This window comes from Melanerpes formicivorus, unplaced genomic scaffold, assembly GCF_026170545.1.
Source record: "Melanerpes formicivorus ecotype bairdi unplaced genomic scaffold, bMelFor1.0.p_v2 SCAF_5, whole genome shotgun sequence".
Lineage (NCBI taxonomy): Eukaryota > Metazoa > Chordata > Aves > Piciformes > Picidae > Melanerpes > Melanerpes formicivorus.
Genome location: NW_027142357.1, coordinates 21,001,457 through 21,022,102, shown reverse-complemented (window position 1 = coordinate 21,022,102; position 20,646 = coordinate 21,001,457). Strand labels below are relative to the sequence as shown.

The following is a 20,646-nucleotide window of genomic DNA, read 5'->3' as shown; positions in this document are numbered from 1 at the left end:
CTTGTGATTACTATCATATTAACAGGACATAGATTTCTTCTTAGAACCTCTGCTCAAAACAGAGCACTCAGTTTTCTTAGTACTGCATGCCCACTGTTACAGAGTCTCTCTCCAAAGGATTTCCCCATTAAGTAGAAAAAGTGTGGTAAATCTAAAGGATGTCCTAAACCTAAATCTAATTACAATTAATATAGCAGGAAAACTGGAAAAGAAGCCCACCACTCCTGACCAAATAGCAATTACAACCATCAAATGGCCTTGCTCTCCCTGGAGACAGAGGTAAACAAAATGGCAAAGCCACAGCCATTGCAGTGTTACTGTAGACTGGTGGTTAACCTGTAGACTGGTGGTTAACCTGTAGACTGGTGGTTAACCTGTAGACTGGTGGTTAACCTGTAGGCCATCTTGGGTACTAAAGGGGAAAATAGACAAACCTTCAGCTGTTTTTACCATCTTTTCATTGGCTCCATATGCTCTGACACTGATTTAGTTTAGAAAGAATGTCTGCAAAGAATCAAAAGCAGCACATTTTACTAAAGTACTCATATTTTGGTTTTCTCAAATGCCCTTTCTGAATCCACTCAGAGCAACATTTAATCCTCTTCCCTTTGAGAATACCCATGATTTTATCCATACATAACTTGAATATACCTCATTAGGCACAGTGACTGTCAGATACCTGAAAAGCAGAGTTCTGCTCAAGCATGTGGCCACTCATGACTGATCACTTCAGCTACACCCACTGCCATCTTACACTCCAAAGGTGCTACCTGAAGGCCATCTGCACAGGCAAGAGCTCGCTGACTTGTAGCCCATCTTCTGAAATTGTAACCTATGTTTATTGTCTTCTCCTTTCATACAAAATATAATGTGCATATAGCCTGTCTTCAATGACATTTCCTCAAAGTACTCATTTTCTGTGTCCTCACATCTTTGTCCATTTGGTACCATAAGCAGACAAACATCTATTAGATTTTTCAGTCATCCTACAATGTGAGGACTGCCTGAGGAGGAAAGAGTCTTGTAGCTTAGATCAGTTCTGTTGAATTTTTTGTGGCTTTTCATTATTGACCCGATTTGTAGTCAGTCAATAAAAATACCTTCTTCTGTAATGAGTAGTTTAAAAAAAATAAATAAAATAAATAACCAGGTGCATAATGGTCAGTTCAGAAATGCAGCTGCTTACCTCTGCCTCTTCTAAAAGAAGTATTTCTATTGCTTCTACTAAAAAGGCAAGAAAAGATATACCTATTGTATGTGTGTGTGAAAGAGATGAGCACAGCTAACATTTGGCATGAGGTAATGGCAGCTATAGTTAACAGGGCTGCCCCTGAAAATGGGCTCATTTGCAAAACCATGGCCACTCTACAGTTACTGCTCTGCAGTGAACATTCTCATGAACTTCCTGCTGCTGCATCTCACTATCTGATGCCTCTTGACACAAACCCTGGCTGAGCATCATCACAAGAAGCCTGGTAAGTGGCAGATGGTTTTGAGATGTGATAAATAAAGCAGCAGTGTTTTTCCCCACCAAGGTGGTTGTCATTCTCTGAAGACTTTTCTTGGTTTTGATTCTTTATGCCCATTTTCAGCCTATTTTTGCTCTTCTGTACACTGTCTTATTTACAGAACAGGCAGGTTAGATGGTTTGTCTAATTGTGTTTGTTTTCTATTAGCAAAGACTATAGTCCAATGCATTATGTCACATTGATAAATTTAATGAATTGTCCAGTTGATAGCACATGCCTATGTCTGACATAAGCATTATTTTCTTCTTTTCTTGTATAAATCTTTCAGGTATCTCTTCCAAGTTGCATTTAAGAGGAGAGCAGGTGTTTCAAGGGTTTGGGTGGCTGCCAGACCTCTAGAATTAGTCTATCTGAAGTACACAAAGGTGTTCCAGAAGGCTCAAGCCATACTTCTTCTGCACATGCCACATCACAGGGTAGGAGAAGCAGCTGGAGGTTCTTCACTGCACAACACCCTCCCCCGACACAATCATCCATGGTACCTCTGTTCTGGAAGATGGAAACAGAATGGCTGTAATGGCATTCCTATTCTTAGTAAATCTGGATTTCAGTTTCTTGGTTCCACAGCACAGATACTGTTCGATCCCTATTGCTCATTCTGTCACATGCTGGAGGACAGACATAGTTTCTAGCAGATCTGCTGCCGCCTCTCTCTCAGTCGAGAGCAATACCAAATTTATCTTTGGGAAGTTTTATGTCTGGTTAAGTCTCTTGTGCTATTTATTTAGGAGATAATAATGTAATTCTATGGCAAAACTATAAAAGACACATGTACTTAAAGAACAGCTTCCACATAGTGAGAGATTTTAAGCATCTGATTCACATCCCCATGGCCCATTGTGACCTGCCTTTTGCAATAGCTAACAAATTGAGGATTAAATTTCTTGACACTTGATGCCCCATAGCAAGCCTTGATCCAAATGATTCACACAAAGAATTCCAGTATTACAAGAAGTTTAAAACCATAAAGTGTTTGTATAAAACATACTTTTGACTCCATGTCTGAGATCACTGTTTTCCATAGAGAAGATTTCTCAGATATTCTAGCTGTTCATCTTTTGTTGACAGAACCATAGAATTCCATTCAAAGTGAGGAATCTGTAGAATGCAATCAAATAATGATAATATTGATATAATCCACATATAATTTCACAGCAAAGAAAAGGTTCTCCGATATCTGTTGTTCTCCACTTGAAATTATTTCATCAGCTATATCCTTCTAAAAGCTTGGCTTATTCTAATACCAAGAAGATTAATTTCTCTATATGGTTGCTCTTCATGTCAGTAGTCAGTTTACTTCCAGAGAGCAGCACAATTAACAGAGATGTAAAGCAGACACTTGTGCCAATACAGGGTACAACAACTCCATTACACCATCTCCCAATTTTGGTAACCCAAATCAAGAGAAGAATGTTAGGTCACTGATTTGTAATGTTGATGTATCAAACTGGAATGATGTAGCGTAACAGTAGCATAACATTTACTGTCAGGGCAATATGAGAAAGGATGATTATCATGTTAAAAAAAACAAACAAGCTTAAGCTTAAGGAAGGATTCCAGCTAAAACTCAAGTAGGTGAGTAATTACATAGGCAGAAGAATCTGCACTCTGGCAGGGGTTTGGACTCGATGATCTTTGGAGGTCTCTTCCAACCCCTAACATTCTGTGAATGATTCATGAACCTCCATTACCCAAATGTTTCTACGCTGGTAGCTGGGAATCATCTCTGGCCACAAGTCTTCCCTGACAATGCTAACACTGCAGAAGACAGGCAGCATCCATATCCCATCTTGCAGCTGCCATAACTGTCCATCACTCAAGGAGCATAGGCTCAATCTTTTTCTAATATAGAAATCTTTGGTGAACTCTACTTGAAACTCATTTCACTTTTTCTCCTTTACTCAGGCTAGGTGGAGATTGCTAACTTGCCTGCAGTTAAGGTAAGACTTGAGACCTTTTGACTTCAGTTTTATGGCAGCCATTTTCAACGGTGCAAGTTCTATGAAGTCCTTACACTATCTTGAAAACAACTTGGAATTTTCCTCCTAAATACAAAAATTGCTCTCACACAGTGTGTATTTTTCAATATCAAAACTATCTTTACATCTGTTGCAAGAAAAGCAATCAATGCACTATCCATGCAACTCAGAAAGGACGTAAATCATTGCTGACTGCTCACCTGAACTACACGGTATCCCAGCATTTCCAAGTGTCGTTTTTTCGCTGCAGGTTCCCCTTTCAGGTGATGTGAATCTTTGCTAAAAGCTTTTGAATCAAGAAATTCCAAAGCAATTCTGCAAACAACAAAATACACATTTACTTTCAGGTCCTACCTGAGCTGCAAGAAATATTTCTAGTGCAGTATGGATAGTTGCAGCAAGACTATGACTAGATACATCTGACAATTCATAGAAAAAGAAAATTAAACAACTCCCTGAATCTAGATCAAGTATCTCTAGATAAACAGGAGGGAAATATTTTAACTTCACATGTTTTAGAAAAAGCACTTCTTCCCTGCATCAGTTTTTCAAATGGCAAAACCAGCTAACTAGCATTTTCAAGGCTTACCTTTAAAGAGGTGGGAGGAGAACAGTATTCCAATCTCATGAAACACATTTTAAGAACACTCTGTCTTGACTCAACTCAAACTATAATCATTGTAAGAGGGGAATTAGGAAAGGGACAGATTGCACCCTGTGGAGGCAGAGCAGCAAGATGCTTTTCTCTGCTTGCCCCATATGGCTGGAAAACATCAGTTTAAGCATGCGCTGTCTGGCAAGTCAAACTTTGGCCTACTGCTGCCCCCCTGAAATTTCTTGCCCAGTTTCAATTCCCAGCTATTACACTGTCATCCCCTAAATTCCCTTGAACACTTGACCAGGCAGACATGAGACAGTCACCACCCCAAAGGTGGTCCTGGACAAAGATATATAAGGGTAAGCATGTGCATTTACCTTTGTTGACCCACCACCTACAGATCAAGACTCCAAGACAACAATGCTGGACCTAAGGGTGGTGTAATCTCTCTCTTTCCCTCTCTCTCCCCCTCCTTGCTTTTCTCTCAATTTATTTGTTTTTCTTTTTGATAGACACTGCCTATTCTAAAGTAGTAGATAAAAACTCCTCTGCCAGAATGCCTCTACCATTAACACTTTTTGCTAGGTATTAGAAAAAAAACAAACTGTTTTGCATTTTTCCTCAGGGTCACTGTCATAACTATTGCCATTTTGGTCCTGCTGAGCAGGGATAGCCCTCATTGTCCACTGAGTGGGTCAAGGCTTTTGTATTGTTCCTCAGAGTCATTCTTGTGACTCTTACCACTATTGCAGCCCTGCTAAGCAGGGATAACCTATACAGGGGACTACAAAGATTCACCCCTGTCATACACTGAGCAGGATGAGACACCCTGTCTAACCTAGTGTCTGTGTGGGGCTGGTGAGGATGGAGTTACTTTTATTCATAACAGCCTGTATGGTGCTGTACTTTAGGATCTGCAACTAAAATGGCATAGATAACACACCAATATTTTGGCTACTTGCTACACTCTTGCTGAAGAGTGCTTGCACAGCATCAAGGCCTTCTCCATTTCTCATTCTGCACCCACAGTGCATAGGCTGGGGCTGCAAGAGGTTGGGAAGGGATAGAGCTGGAACCCTAACTGGCTAAAGTGATATTCCACATGTCATGGTAGAGCCAAACGGCCCCAGCACAAACCCAGACAGACACTAGGGTGTCTAGACATGGTCCCCCTCGTCCCCCTCCTTCCTGCAGAAAGCCAGGGTAATGTGGGAAAAGGAACAAAGGGGACAGGACCATGCAGGTCTGGTAAACAACCCTATATCTATGGGAAGGGCATGTGTTCTGGTCACAGCCTGGCAGAACCCCTTCCCATTGGGTAACTATGTGCTGGTTTCAGTGTCCTATTGGCCAAATCAGTCTCAGGCAAGAGTTATACACAGGCTGATTTCTAGTCGCCTATGCCTTCCTCAAGCCTTGCTTAGCCTTGCTCATGCCTTGCTCAAGCTTTGTGTGCTTGAACCTGCTTGGACCTTGGCTGGCTTGAAGTTGCCTCGGGTTGCCTGGTCCAGCACCTGGGATAAAGCCACAAGCCTATACACTGCAAGCTACAAGAGAAGTCACACACTCAGGAGTTGGAGCCGAGCCTGATTCCCCTTGCGACGAGGATTTTGCCATGCCTCAGTTTCTCCAGGACAAAGCAAGCGCCCATCACAACAGCATCATTAACAGCCTGCTGTATGCTGAAGCCAGACCAGCCATCCGAGGCCGTGTGGCATGCCGGCTGGCAACCTGCTGTGCCTGGTGCATGAGCGCCCCAAAGCCTCTAATACACAGCAGCAGCACTCCCTACCTGGGTACAACCAGATGTGAGTAATCAATTCATTTCCTCTTTAGCCCAACAGTTCTTGTGACATCTCCCTGCAATGTGGTCCAGTGCCATTTCACTCCTGGGGTATTCTCTTTCTATTCTATTCCCCCCAGTTTGCATAAAATAGTTAAATTGTTATAGTTGCCCAAATACTGTACATTCCCACTGTAAATACATTATAACTGTGCATTGAACCTTTTGATAAGTTTTGGCAATTTTCATATTAATAAAGGTTATTAATATATTGATATTTCCATATAATTTATAAGTAAAGGAAGTATTATATTCCTTCCACACCATATAACATTGGGGGGGGGGGGGGGGGGGGGGGTGTTCCATCTGCATCAATTATTTTATTTTCCCTTTTTGTTTATCATTTTTAATCCTTTCTTCTTTTCACTTACTAAACTGTCTCAATTGCAACCCAGAAAGCTTCTTCATTGGTTTTGCCCTCCAGATTCTTTCCCCCCATGACAATACAGGGGAGTGAGTGAGCATCTGGGTGGGAGTTTAGTTACCAGCTGGGAACACTAAACCTCATAAGGCTTTGGGAAAAGAAGCAGAAAAATAAATAGCCTAAGGGTTGCAACAACCATTTAGGACATAAGCATCAAAATGTTCTAAATTTGATCTAATCTTGGAAGAGTAACATGCAGGAACTTGAAGTACTAACCTTTGAGCTCCTGGTGGCAGAACTTTTCTCCAGTCATCCTTGATGTCGTGTCCGAAGTGTATTCTCTCCATATCATCAAAAGGTACATTCAGAGCCGTATAGGAAAGAGGATTTTTATTTTCATCCAGAATACACTCAAAATCTGTGAGAAAACACAAACCAGTTTACTCATGAAAAAAGTGAAAGCATTTGTTCTGTATGTTGTTTACTTCTAGAAAAACTAAGTGATAACAATAATTAGCTACCCAACATTATTTATACTGTATAGAACTTTCTTGAAATCATATCTTACACAACAATTTCTTCCTTGCAGTATCTCGTGGCCACATGCTCAGGGGTTCGGCGGCAACAGTGGTATCAGAGGTCTCCATAACAACCTTTGAAGGATTAATAACTCACCTATTTTATAGTAGTATGGTGTGAGAACAGACATTCTTGCATAACGGCTCCCTCCCAAGATCTCTGTCAGTAATCTGTAAATGTGTTGTCGCAGTGGATTCATTCGGCTACTGCCTACAAGGACGGAATAAAGGATTTATGTATCAAAATTTCTGCAGCCAAAATTTTGAATGTAATGCTTTGTAACACTGCATTTTTGACAGCCAGAATTACACTTTTCCACAGATCCTTGCTGTTATTCCATCACAATTCAGAAACTATGTGATCATTTTTTGGGTGGAAAGTGGCAGCTGCCTACAAAGCATGAATTTCACAGCCAGATTTTCCATCCCAAGACTTTTACCAGTCACAGATACTTTAGTTCAGGTTTCACCTGTTGAATTTTGCTTGCTTTCATGTGTGCCCAGACATAAGTATTTATTGATTTTGCATCTATTACAGGTTCACTACACTATGTCACTTCTCTGTCTGTTGCAGATTGTTTAATACCTTGCTCCACGAAGTATCTTTAGTCTCAGAGATAAAGTAGATGAGTTCAGTGGATAGCAAAGCAGATTTTTCCCATGAGAATTAGTATCAAGTTTGCATTAGCTGGATTTTCTGAAGTGATCAGTACATCAGTTCACAAAGACCTCAGCTGCAACAATTGGGTCAATAGCCTACATCTCCATCTCTCATCCTTCATGGATCTTGAGTCTTCTGAGATGACAGTGCAGAGTTCAAAAGGAGGCAGCAAAAACATTCATCTTGAAAAATGTAGTGTTCAGTCTCGTAAGCTAAGCAGGGTCAAAGTGACACATCTCCAGCACACAATCCTAATGATCCTCCTGCCTCTCTGTACTCCAAGCCATATACACTGTTTCTGCTTGTTTAAATGTTCTTCTTCTGAAGAAATATCCCATTTCTATTAATTCTCACAGGAAAAACTGGTTTGCTACCTGTCACACTACTGAGCAATTGCACTGTTCAAGAACACATCCTCAGCAGAAAGTGAGGCACACGTTTCTGAGCTCCTATTGTGTGCTAGTGTCAACATGACAGTTTTAGAAGAAGCCTCTATCAGACTGTTGAAAATGGATTATTACTAGTAACATGGGCAGCTTTCTCTCTCCTAAATTACTTACTGTTATGAAAGACCCGTTGGCAGTAGTGCTCGTGAAACCAAGGGATGTGAAACTCTGGGCATTCCAGACAGACTGCTCTGTTCAATTTCATGAGGTGTAGGCAGACCTTCTGCTTTATTGTATCAGGCAGAACTGAGTTAACAACATAAAAAGGTGTGAACTGCAATGTGAAAAACCCAACACATTGACCTAAATGGCTACTTCTGAATTATTCTTTGACTTTTAATGAAGTGGTTGAAGGCAAAATGGCAACAGTGTACTGATAATGAACAAGATACAGGCAGAGAAGAAGAAAGCAGTCAGTCTTATTTAAAGAGACTGGTAGAACTCACTCCTTGTAGACAAGAATCCCACATTGCTTCTTGAGCTGTGTGACTATTTCTAGTAATGAATACCACACTCAGGTACTTACTATCGAATTCATTCAGAAACAAATTTTCTCATCTTCAATGAAAGTCTGTACTTTTAAAACAATGCATATTTTTTGTTCATTCTGTGCCCCTTAGCACTCAAGTAACAACAAGGCTATATAGAGGGGTCTTTCCAGGAAACTGAACTGTTTGAAGAGTAATTCCACTTCTCAAGTCATCTATATGTTCACAATCCATTTTATGCCAAATGCCACATAATCAGATTAATCAGAGCGCTAGATCTCTACCTTCAAGTTCAGCATCCAGTTTGCTTAGGAAAGAAACGTTAAATATCCTTGTTATCAGAACTGGAGGAAAATACCCAGCCACTGCCAAAACATGACCAAGCAGCACCAAGTGGTGAGTTTCAAAACAACCTTTAAGAATCAGACAGAAATTAATATTAACACATGACAATCAGCTGAAAGGCAACGCTCTCCCCCTGGCCTCCCAGATCACCCCAGTTTCTCTCAGTGCAATAAATGAACACAGAGGGAGGTCAAGGTTTACTTCTGCTAACTGCACCAAGAGATTTGCAGGGGGAAACGAGTTAGTCTTAAACCCCAGGTAATTCAACAATAGTTATGTAGACATCAAATTTTCACAGTTATGAAAATTTTTTTAAAGGCACTTTTCCTCTAAAACTTAGCATTTCTTTGTGATGAATCACAAAATGTATCCTGCCCCCAGATCATGAATTCTTGAATTCAAATATTGAATTCTATCCAAATAATGAACTCTATCAAATAATGAATTCTATCTAATAATAGCAGAGCTAATTGGTCAGAATTTTCACTTGCTTTTTACTACACTCAAGATAATTTGCTAGTCCCTTAACAGTAGTTATTAAAGGGTGAAATGAAGCTATAAAACCCAGCGGAAGCATACATTGAATTTTGTTGTGGTTTAACCCGAACATACAGACACTTTTTTTTCTTTGCTTAAAAAAAAAAAACAACCACCAGGCCATTCTATTCCCATTTTTATTCAGTACAAGTAATATCTTCCATTAACACTGGTGTCAGAATATCTTTGTCTAATGTACTTACTCAAGTTAGAAGTAAGATACTGGATACAACTCTCAAAGAACTGTTCATTGGCAGGAGGGTCGTAATTCAGAGCAGAGAAAAGGAAGAGAATAAAATAGATTTCAAAGGGATGAATCTGTGAGGAGGAAAAAAAAAAAGACATCCTAAATTAAGTCACTCCAAAATATCCTCATATTGCTTTACAATAAAAAGGGTTTATATTCATTCAGAATAGGGAGATTTAAGACAAGATTAGCTATTTTCTAATTTTATTTTTTTGGGGGGGAAGGTGTCAACTTTTCCTGGAGAAATATATATTTCAGACAATGCAGAAATCATTAAAATTTCAGTTATGGCTAAAACTTAAAATCTATCTATGCAGATAATCCCAGTGTTTCTGTGTATTTGGATTTTTAAAGCTTTTTAAAGGCTTCCCATTACATACTCACAAAGAAACTAAGCTGTCACAGAAAAAAAATAAAAGATCTATACAAATAGCAGATTGAGAAGAGAAAAAAAAGACAGCAAGAAAATACAGCAATTTTGACCAAAAGACAGACTCTTAGGAAAATCCCTACAAGAATGAGTAATGTGGAAACATACACTACCTGATGTGACCATTTATAAAGAAGTGTAAAAAAACAACTAATTTAAGATGGTCAAATGTAAAGCCAAACTCAAATGATAACAGTTGACCTAGCATCGCCTGAGTGCACAACAAAATTAAAAAGGAAAATTAAAGAGAAGTAAATACAAAATAATATACAGGGAAGCAAAACAATCTGGTACACTCAAGAAAAGTCTCAGAAACCATGTGGACTGTGCTCTGAAACACATCAACCTGCACTTTCTTATTGAATAATTTACACAGTAAAGAGAAGGAAAAACTGCTACTACCTTGTCTATATTTTGAACAGTCACAGAAGCTATTCTGTCAAGTAGCGAAGGACAACGGTGGTTTGTTTTTGTGAGAAAATGAGACAATTGCAATACATTTGCCCATGTTATCTGGTCTATCAAGCGTTGACACACGGCCATAGCTTCCTCACTGAGAACTTCTTCAAACCACTCTCCATTCACATGTGTAACTTCTTCCAACAGATGATTTAAGTTGTTGGCTTTCTGAAGCCTCTGAAATCCAGAGTCATTTAGTTTTTGCAGAAGCTTTACATATAGCTCAGAACTGTTTTGCCAGTGCAACTGGTTGTCATGATTCCATTTGACAAGAGCTGTAGCAATGCAATTCAAATGATGGAGTCTGCATTGAGGTAAAACTGCTGCTGCTTTGTTTATAACAACTTTCTCCACTTTACAGGAAGGAAGCATGGCCAAAACACGAATTATTGCAGCAGTATCAGCAGGTGCGACACTAGATTTTAAAAAGCTGGTAGAGACAGAAATAAAAAACATGCCATCAGTATAAATAAAGTCCAATATTTAAAATATGAAGTACATTACATGCATGAAAACTCTATTTTGAAAGTAAACAGCTGCACATCAAACAAAATATTAATGACATGAGACATTCACACGGTGATCACTGTATTTTTTTGCTGAGATTAATTTCTTCCTTCTAATTTATTCAAAATTAAAAAAAGGAAGAAGACAGGGAGCATCTCAGATGATGAGGCTTCAAGCGTTACTCATTAGCACAGAAGCTCTTAGTAGCTGCAGCAGGGCCATCTTTTTTAATAAAATCTTTGGGTTTCTGTGCCTGGATGATTTCTGTGATTTCTGTCCTGAGGAGCACCAGGTTCTGAGGTGTCTGAGGAACATGAAGGCATTGTTCACAATAAACATGCACATTCCTACAGTCAGCTGAGTAGCATGATTCTAGAAATGGTTTCCATATGTTGCAACTGTATAAACCTGAGAACTTGACAGTTCTTCAGCCAAGAGACTGCTTCTGCTTCACACTTTCACTTGTCCCAACCAAAGCATTCTTACTGGGTATTTTTCATTACTTATTCCTTCAAACATCAACCAAGACACAACACCTACCCTTCCTATTAAGCAGCAGTCAAAATTCCTGTTCATTGTAATTATATTGTAGCAGCCAAGGGGATAGAGTTAGTATTTAGTCTTTCAGTCAAAAACAATAGCCACTTCCTATCCTCTGATTTTCATGATTAATAGACTTGAATACTTTTAATAGTTTGTTGCAGAACAATGTAACATCTTAGCATATTATTTAAAACATCAAGTACACAGCTGTTTAATACTTAAATTGCTGCATTTCCAACAATACACACTTACCCAAGTAGTAACATTTTTAGTCTGGCAAACAGTTCCAGATTGTGGCAATGCAACACCACCAGGTACTGTGTTAACTTTACCAACTGCAATACATGATAGCTGTCCAAGTGTTTGTGCAGAACAGAAGCGATTCTAAATACAAAAAGACAATATGGTATTACACCAATACAGAAGATAGTGCAAAACCCAACATTCCACATGAAGTGGTGTTCCATGGTGCAGAATACTTGGGTGGAAGGTTGCACACTCCTGCACTCCACCTCAGTTGAAATTCTTAAATTGCCTTCATTACTTCTGGGTCAAGCTGTGATATTCTAAAATCTGTAATAGCTGATTATGTATATTGTATATGCATTTGTGTGCATATACACTCTTCACTCCCAACTTAATGTGTATTATATAGTTTTCCATAGTAAATGGAAGCGGTTTACCTAAAGAAGACAACTGCCCAGTAATATCAAAAAGATTACTTTTTGAGTAGATGAGAATTTCTGCATTTCATTTTCTGCATCGTCCTCAGTATTAGCAATACTTGCTGACTGCTAAATTCTTCTGCCATGTGCACTGCAGTTATTAGCAACCTAAAGAGGAAAATTAAAAAAATTACTTTCCAAAGAAAAACAGTTCAGAATCTCTGAAGACTGCAGTTATTTTCTTTGTTGAGGATGGAAAGAAACCACAGACTACTTGAAGAAATACAGTAAACCAAATTCCTCTGAACTAGAGACCTTGTTCTATGGATCCGTTTCCAAAACATTTGACCTGCATGGCACAGATGAGAGATGTGAGTGTGTCAAGTCAATACTTACTGCTGATGCTAGAAACCAGCAAGTCCAACAATGGTGAAAGCAGACAAGAAGCAGGGAAGGTACTATAATAAACTAAACAATTCATAATAAATCATGTGGCCACAAATAATGGAATCAGAGTCGAACTGGTCTGTAGCAAATAAAGCAAATGATGACTAGAAGCCCATATTGATTTTTATCAACGTAAAATAATTTCTTTAAAACTCTAGGAAAAGCTTTTGGAACTAAGTCAGCTGTGACAAAACAGATCTCTCAGTAGAGGCAAATATTCATGAAGAAAAGTCTGAAAACATGACTAATTGTAATTAATACAGCCAAATTCTGCCTGAAATGGCAGATTTTGAGACTCATGACTAATACCACCCCCATACAGAATTTTGTAGCACAAGAAAAACAGAGAAAAATCTGCCGCACAATACTACACTCTAAGTGCTAAATAAATGTTGAAGTGTTCCCTGCTGATGACCTTTCATAAAGAATAGGATGTAAAGCAAAAAGGGATAGGACAAGACTCAGGCTGTTTCTGCTAATGTGGTGGTTTGAGCCTTAACTGGAGTTTAATCTACCAAAAAATAATCCGGAGTCTGTTTGGAAGTAGGAGAAGTAAATTTTTTAACAATATATAGAGAGAGCAGTAACAGGGGGGATTTACAAGGGTAAGGAATAAGGATGAATAGGAAAATATACAAAATCAAATTTGGATGGCCTTGTATCTCCCCCGATGTATGTGGATTTCAGTCCTTCAGAGAAGCGCGGATGCGGCAGGGAGATCAGGCCTGACCAAGTGGCAGAACCAGGAGGCCAGACGCAGATGTGGGTCCTTTTGAACAGGCAGGGCAGGAGCAAAGAGACAGATAGCTGCCACACCCCCCCCTTCATATATGGTCTTGCTGGACAGGAAGGGGGAGAGGAACAGACCACCTTAGATCTGTGGGTCCCCGCCCCCTGGGAAGGGGAAGCCAAGTCCACCTGGATCAGGTTTCTTTTGTCCCCTGAGGGAAGCAGGGCTCTCACAACCCTTCCCTCACCCAGTATGGGTGTAACCCAGCACAGCTAATTAATGTATTTCTCAGGAGAAAGTTAGAAAATTCTTTACTACCAGCTACAGTGAAAGGAAGGGTGTAGTAAAAGAGACAGAACTACTAAATGCCCTTAACACACATCTTGATTACTGGATCCAGCTTTCTGTGTGACTTTCTATGTGACTGATTTTAAGACAAACTGCTATCACAGTGTTTCCACAATGCTACAAACTTACAACTAGGAAATCCAATGTTCAGCCCATATGTAGGCTCAGTAACTCCTACAAACGTGGCACATTTTTAATTTTTGTGCAAGACTACACATACATCATAAATTAGACAAAACTGTTAATAAACTTACCTTTCTCTTACCTTGGATCCTGCCATAGGACCAAGAGTACAGAATAATTTTACAAAGGATTCAGGATCATAATAATCATCTATAGTTTCAAACAGCAGTCGTTTAGCAACCAAGCGGAATTCAGCGCTGTCAAAACCCAGCTGCTCATACAGTCCAAAAATAAAATTAATATTGTGTAGATCAAGACAAGAGGGACTTTTAAGGAAAATCCTGTTGCATTTTTCTAGCAATGGATGGTATCTCAGTTTAAAATTTTGAAGAAACTGTAGTATTCTTTTGGCATAGTTGAAGTGGGCTTCATCCTTTTCTTGCAAGAGCTGTTCAGCCTTGTGTAGTAATCGATCTCGAAAACTCTGTGAGATAACATCAGATATGCTGATCATCAAAACTGACAAGATCCTAAAAAATTCAAAATATTTTACACTTACACACTGAACATGTTAAGTAATAAACTCTAGATTTCTTCAATAAATTACACAAAGAAAGGAGCACTAGTCTGGGTGTAGCTAGCTTCTGCATAAAACTGGGATTTTAAATCCATTGCAGAAAAAACAGATAAGCAAAACCCATTTCTCTCACTAAAGTCAAAATTCTGCTTTCAGTGAATTTCTGAAATGATTGGGATTTTTCAACTATCCCTTGCAAAGTTGTATGCAATGAAAGCATTTGCCTAAGGCATGACCCTGACTTGCTTGATTGAAATTTGCAAAAATTAATGTTCAGTGAAAACTAAAAGAAAAACAAACAATTCTCAAGTAACAAAATAGAAAGAAGAGTCATTGTCACTCCTAAAGAAAGGAATCCCTTCCTAAGGAAATAAAGTTATGACTACAGGGAGAGTAATTTTTGTAACGAAATGCAGTCCCATTCAATGGGACAGAAATAACCACTGAGATTGCTGATTGTGGGTAAAGCAGAAAAAAGGAAGAGCAGCCTTTGCTATAATGGCCAAGGGGGAACAAAAGCATGAAAAAGATTGGACTTGACTAGGGTCAGATTTTAAATATTAGGGTAATGTACTAGACATGCTAGCAAGAGAATTATCAGTTCAATTTGACATCAAACAAATGTTCTGAAGATAATAAAAATCACATTGCTTTAAGACTCCTCGTTATTATTGACAACAGTAAGCTAAATCCATGACATACAAACTACCAATGCCAAGAAGTAAAAATATCTTCTGGTGATCTACATTTAGAATCAGAATAATTATTTCCTGGTTTTCTACTCTAAGTAGAATATTAGTTGTAATTAAAAGTGTTTAAATTGGTTCTAAAGAAATTCTTTGCAAAATCATTGAGAAAATCCATTCACACCTGTTCAAGACAACCAATGCATAAATATAATCACCTCTTTCCCACAAATCCCAAACTGAAAAAAAAGCAACCTACAGTTGAGGAAAAGGGTAAGTGCTCAGCAAAAGCAGCCTAGTAATTGTGACATTGCTTCTCCTACCTCTCATACTGCCACTTACCTTATATCCTGTATAGCCTCCAGTTTCATGTCTACAATATGAGCTACTTTGCCAATTACGGGACTTGAACGCCTGTGTTGCTTGTGTAAACACAGTGAGAATTTAGACAGAGCTGGCAAGCTAAGCCTGTCAAGACATCAAAGAAAGATAGAATACTTACCTTTTATTTCTAGTGAACAACTAAGGATAAACATTTACTTCAACAATTATATAGCACACAAGGTTATATTGAAATCACAAAACAAGGCAAAAGATACTTACAGATCTACAAAAGACACGGATAATTTGGACTTAGTAGATATTTCATGTTAAGGCATACTGTGCAAATGGAACTCTACAAAAATCCAAAGTTCTCCATTTAGCCAAACCAGCCTAAGAAACCTACAAAAATTACATTCTCAAGCAATGATGTCAAATAACTAAAATTAATGTGAGCAATTTATTACCTGAATGTCATTTTGTGTTCAAGCTACACTTATTTGTCAAGATGCCCCAGGTGTTAAGCTGGGAGAGGCAATCCTGTGTTGCTGGTGCCAAGACTGACACTAACTTCTGCCATTAGCCTGAGATTAAAGAATGAAAATTACAATATCCAAAACCGCCCCCCAAAACCTACACCAACATAAAACCAACCCAACACAAAAGAAAACTGTTGAAGTTTTGATACAAATAATTTTTACTAAAATTGAGATAAGCAGGGTTCTAACAACCATCCAAGAGTTGGACAGCAAGCACTAAGGTAAAAGTGAAAATCAAAACCTGTGATTTACTTCAAATGCATGAATCTACATAGACAATATATTTAATAATCTTAAGTTGAAGTTCTGAATCTCTCAAGCATTTGTGTATTAAAGTCCACCGACACTCAAAGCCTCCATATATATCTTTTAAAATAAACAGACATTTAAAATACATGTTTAAAACATTTTATAAATACTCGAGAACTTTGTGCAGCCTCAAAGTGAAGCAAATCATACTTGCATCTTATACCTTTCACACAGCATAGCAGTACAGTACTTGCCTGTCTAATCTTTTCCATGCTTCTGTAACAAGCACTTCCACTAGAGAATCATGGCCTTCAACATTGAGCCTTTAGAAGAAAGACATAATAGTTTGAAGTTTGCTTCAAAAAATATAATTACATGTGTCCTGCCATTATTTCTCAGAATGCTTTCTCTATTGCTTGCCCCATTCAAACAAATAATAAACATTTCTGCATTAATAAGTGTAACTCCATTTACGGGTAGTACTATACAGATTGGTTCTGCTTGCATCTAAAAAATGAGGCACAGGACACGGTTTGTGTCACAGGGAGTATGGAAGCTGGGGCAGGGCAATCTCTCAGTCCCCTTTAAGGATGGCTTTGTAATCAAAATTCCATCTTGTTTTATTACCAAATACAAAATATACAGAGGTTGAAATCAACACAATGCTGCTTACCTCAAAATACTGTACAGGGTGTCCACTATGGCATCATCTTCCATGTGTTTCACCTTGTTTTCTGCTAAAATGCAAAGGGTAAGAAACTGGGAGTGATTTCTTATATAGTCACTAGTCCTTGAAAGAAGCGGCCTCTTCTTTTGCAATTGCCACAGCGTGTTCAATGCTATTCCCACATGTTTTTCAGAAAGCCTGATCTTGTTCTTTCCAATGATGCTGAACACTTCATCTTCATGGGTGCAGCTATTTATCTTGCTCAAAAGCAAATCGCTACTCATAGTCCGAGCTTGGTAATGTCTCAGTCTAAACAAGCAAACCTGTCTCAAACAAAGCATTTTGCTGTGCCTACCAGCTGTCTTTAAAGTGTCCAGAAAGACCCTTCTTCCACTTTTCACAGTAAACTCTTGCTACAAAGAGCAAAATCAGGTATTAGAAAAACAGACAATCATTTTTCTTTCATCCTGTATGATCACTTCATTAAGAAGAATTCAGTTCTGAGGTATCTGTAATGAGATAGCATTAAAGCAGTTAAGTACAGTCATAACTACTAGCTAAAAATTAATCTCTACTTTTCAATGGTCTGAGTAAGGTAAGCTTGAGAAGAACCAACAGCCTTGATTCCTCTCAGAGAAGATCCCAACAATGAACACTATTTTGTTAGTATATCCTCCAATCTGTACACAGCGCTAATAACTATGTATTGTAAAACCTACAAAACTGGTTCCAAACTGCAGAACACAAACCACTGGGGGCATATGTCATGGTACACCAAAAAAAAAAACACCAAAAGCCCACCAAACAGAAGAGTCTAGAAGTCTTTCTTTAGAAGATACAATCATCAAGAAAAATTACCAACATATCATGCCTTAAGCAAACGACTGCTTTTTATCTGTAGAGATGATTCCATCAATGTAAGATTATCGTGCTGACAGCAGGACACACTAAGTCTCCTAAGAAAGAAAAAGGCTTCTTACTTGAGCATTATATGTAAAATACTGAAATTATTCCATAAAATTGGATATAGCTGAATTTCTTTTGATGTATGCACAATCAGTTTCTCCAGAGAATAAAAAGTCATGCGACATTTGTACTACATTGTTATCACTGATACTTAGGCAGATACAAGGAAAGCTAACATGAAATATTTTAAAATTATGCTATCATGTGAAATGTTTGAACTTAAAGCATACAAAAATAAGGTATAAATTTTCTAGATATTATGTATTAAATATCTTTTATTGTAACTATTTGCTTTATAGGCGCTTTTCACACACAGAATAGAATAGAATAGACCAGGTTGGAAGAGACCTTCAAGATCATCACGTCCAACCTATCATCCAACACCACCTAATCAACTAACCCATGTAACCAAGCACCCTGTCAAGTCTCCTCCTGAACACCTCCAGTGACGGCGACTCCACCACCTCCCCGGGGCAGTCCATTCCAATGGGCAATCACTCTCTCTGTGTAAAACTTCCTCCTGACCTCCAGCCTGAACTTCCCCTGGCGCAGCCTGAGACTGTGTCCTCTTGTTCTGGTGCTGGCTGCCTGGGAGAAGAGACCAACCTCTGCCTGTTTATTGCTTTTTATTGCTGCTGTGTCCCAAATGATAGTTGTGCTTACAAAGAATTTATACCACTTTGTCACAGAGAAAATTTAGGTGACATTATTTATTACATACAATCTCCATAAAAAGTATTTTTTTGCCTTTTCCTATAGTATGCAGCCACACAATTTCAGAAATAGCTGGGAGTTCTTATATAGTTTTATAATGTGTATTGAATAAGCTAAAATACAAATCAAACCCACTGTTTAATTTCTACCTAGTACTCTTCCACAAAGTGCCAGAAATTAATCACATTTACCAGACCATTTGACAATTTTTTTACCCTGCAGATTTTCCAGCTAATTAAAACTGCTTTTTCTGTTCCCTTTTGAGATGTAGATGGAGAAAGTCAGATAGTGACAATAATCAGAAGTGATCGACTGTTCCACTAAGAGCTTCTAAAGGGAAGCTGCAGTACAGTTACCAGAATTACTGAACTAGCCAAGCTACCTAGTTTAAAGAGAAAAAAGACATTTCCTCCTTAATGATTTCATAGTACATTTCTATGCTCATGTCTAAGAGTCATAGCTGCAAATGAACAGCTTTGGGTTTTTAATCCTCTTTTAAAGAGCTAAGCATCATTTAAGAGAATAGTGGTAGAGTTAATCTTGGTTTTAAGATTTCATGTATTGTACCACAGATCATTAAACAAAGTATTTTTATTAGTGTATTTTTGCTTCATTTAATGATCCTCTATTTTCCTGTTTCCATGTGATGAACAAAAGAGCCACAAAATCAAATTGCATTTACTTCTCACAGTACTAGCAACTAAGCTGCCAGAAGACAGGATAAAGTAGACACCTTAATATGAAAAATCGAAGTTCAAACAATTTCCTTGTAAGCCCAGGTAACATATCCTTTCCTTTTCTTGTGCTGCAGTGGACCTTGCAGCCTCTATCCCAATGACTAGAAACCAGGATCTCACTATGCAATGAGTTTCCAAATATTTCTCTTTCTGGAAAGCATTTAGCAGATGCAAGTGATTTACCACAATCTTGTATGCAATTTTAAATGGTAAATAATTTTAATATCTTACAAAAATGAAATCAGTAGAAGATGCTGGATGTTTCAAAACCTACGAATACATTGATTAAAAATAGGACATTTCTATCTACTTAAAGAACTATTTCTATAGTGTTATGCTCACCGTGCAAAATATACACTAAAAGGAGAGGAAATGATTTTAAAATATTTCCTGTCAGTTGAAACACAGTAAGCATTTTCATGGCTGTATTACAAAGTACACTGATACAGGAGGCCTTCCACAAAGGAGAAAATGCGGAGACCCGCACTCTCCACCTATAAAAAGTATCATTTAAGTAACTAAGTGCTAAGAGCTGCTTGTGCGGTACGGGGTGTGTTTTTCACCCGACAGTCACCTCAGCTTTCACGAGCCATGCCCTGGGCAGTAACAACACCCCTGCCGCACGAGTACCAGCAGTGACTTACCTCGTGTTCTGCAGCTGCCCTGCACCTCAAGGGCTGCTCCGTGCCGCACTGCTGCCGGGTCATCCACCATGCCTGCTCCCACCTGCCAGTAGCCTTCTTTCCTGCGTGGAAGCTAACCCAGAAGCGCTTCAGGAGAGAGGAAGGGGCTGAGCTGCCATACATACCACAAGGAGGTAGGCAGGGAAGACGTGGCCGGGGTCCCGTCGCCCCCCTGTCCAAAGGTAGGAGGCAAACCGCAGGGTTAGGCTCCCTTCTTCCCACCACCCAGCCCTCCCTCGGCTACCTTTAGCCAAACAGTGGCTCTATTAAGCGCGTACGTTCTGGAAGGAAGAGGACGCAGCCACGCTCGGCGGGAAGAAGCTCCGAGCCTAGCCTTCCGTAACCACCTCGCTCCGCTGCGGCCTAGCCTGCCCCCTCGCCCCGCAGAAATCGTGAGCTGCAGCCCTCGCGCCCGCCCATACCGGCAGCCGTCGCCAGAGAAGTCCAGGAGGACCTTTCCCAACCCGCCCTCTCCTTTCGCCTGGGAGAGAGGTGACGGCGGCCGCAGTAGGACGGCCCGTGGGACTCCCTGCGAGCCTGCGCAGGGGTGGCGGCAGAGCGGACCCTGAGGCGAGGCGGGAATCCCGGGTGACGGCGGGCACGGTCCGGCTGCCAAGAGCAGCCGCGTCTGTGAGACACG

At 39.3% G+C, this 20,646-nt stretch overlaps 1 protein-coding gene across 4 annotated transcripts; it reads right to left on the bottom strand.

The window, feature by feature from the left end:
* Positions 1 to 7: 7 nt before the first annotated feature.
* FASTKD1 (FAST kinase domains 1) lies at positions 8 to 20,582 on the bottom strand. 4 transcript variants are annotated; one of them, XM_068138654.1, is made up of 17 exons: positions 20,429 to 20,582; positions 19,968 to 20,178; positions 16,913 to 17,415; positions 16,494 to 16,562; positions 15,473 to 15,598; positions 13,999 to 14,397; positions 12,277 to 12,387; positions 11,807 to 11,938; positions 10,448 to 10,934; positions 9,572 to 9,686; positions 8,771 to 8,899; positions 8,113 to 8,244; positions 6,989 to 7,102; positions 6,590 to 6,731; positions 3,709 to 3,823; positions 2,518 to 2,627; positions 8 to 2,018 (listed from the first exon to the last, which is right to left on the bottom strand). In XM_068138654.1, the coding sequence occupies exons 3-16, from the start codon at positions 17,245 to 17,247 to the stop codon at positions 2,538 to 2,540; spliced, it is 2,496 nt and encodes an 831-aa protein (XP_067994755.1). In that variant the 5' UTR covers positions 17,248 to 17,415; positions 19,968 to 20,178; positions 20,429 to 20,582; the 3' UTR covers positions 8 to 2,018; positions 2,518 to 2,537. The 4 variants fall into 4 exon arrangements, with proteins under 4 accessions (XP_067994755.1, XP_067994757.1, XP_067994756.1 ...); XM_068138656.1 differs by having other exon boundaries at positions 16,913 to 16,976; positions 20,429 to 20,581; XM_068138655.1 differs by lacking the exons at positions 19,968 to 20,178; positions 20,429 to 20,582 and having other exon boundaries at positions 16,913 to 17,779.
* Between the last annotated feature and the right edge of the window lie 64 nt (positions 20,583 to 20,646).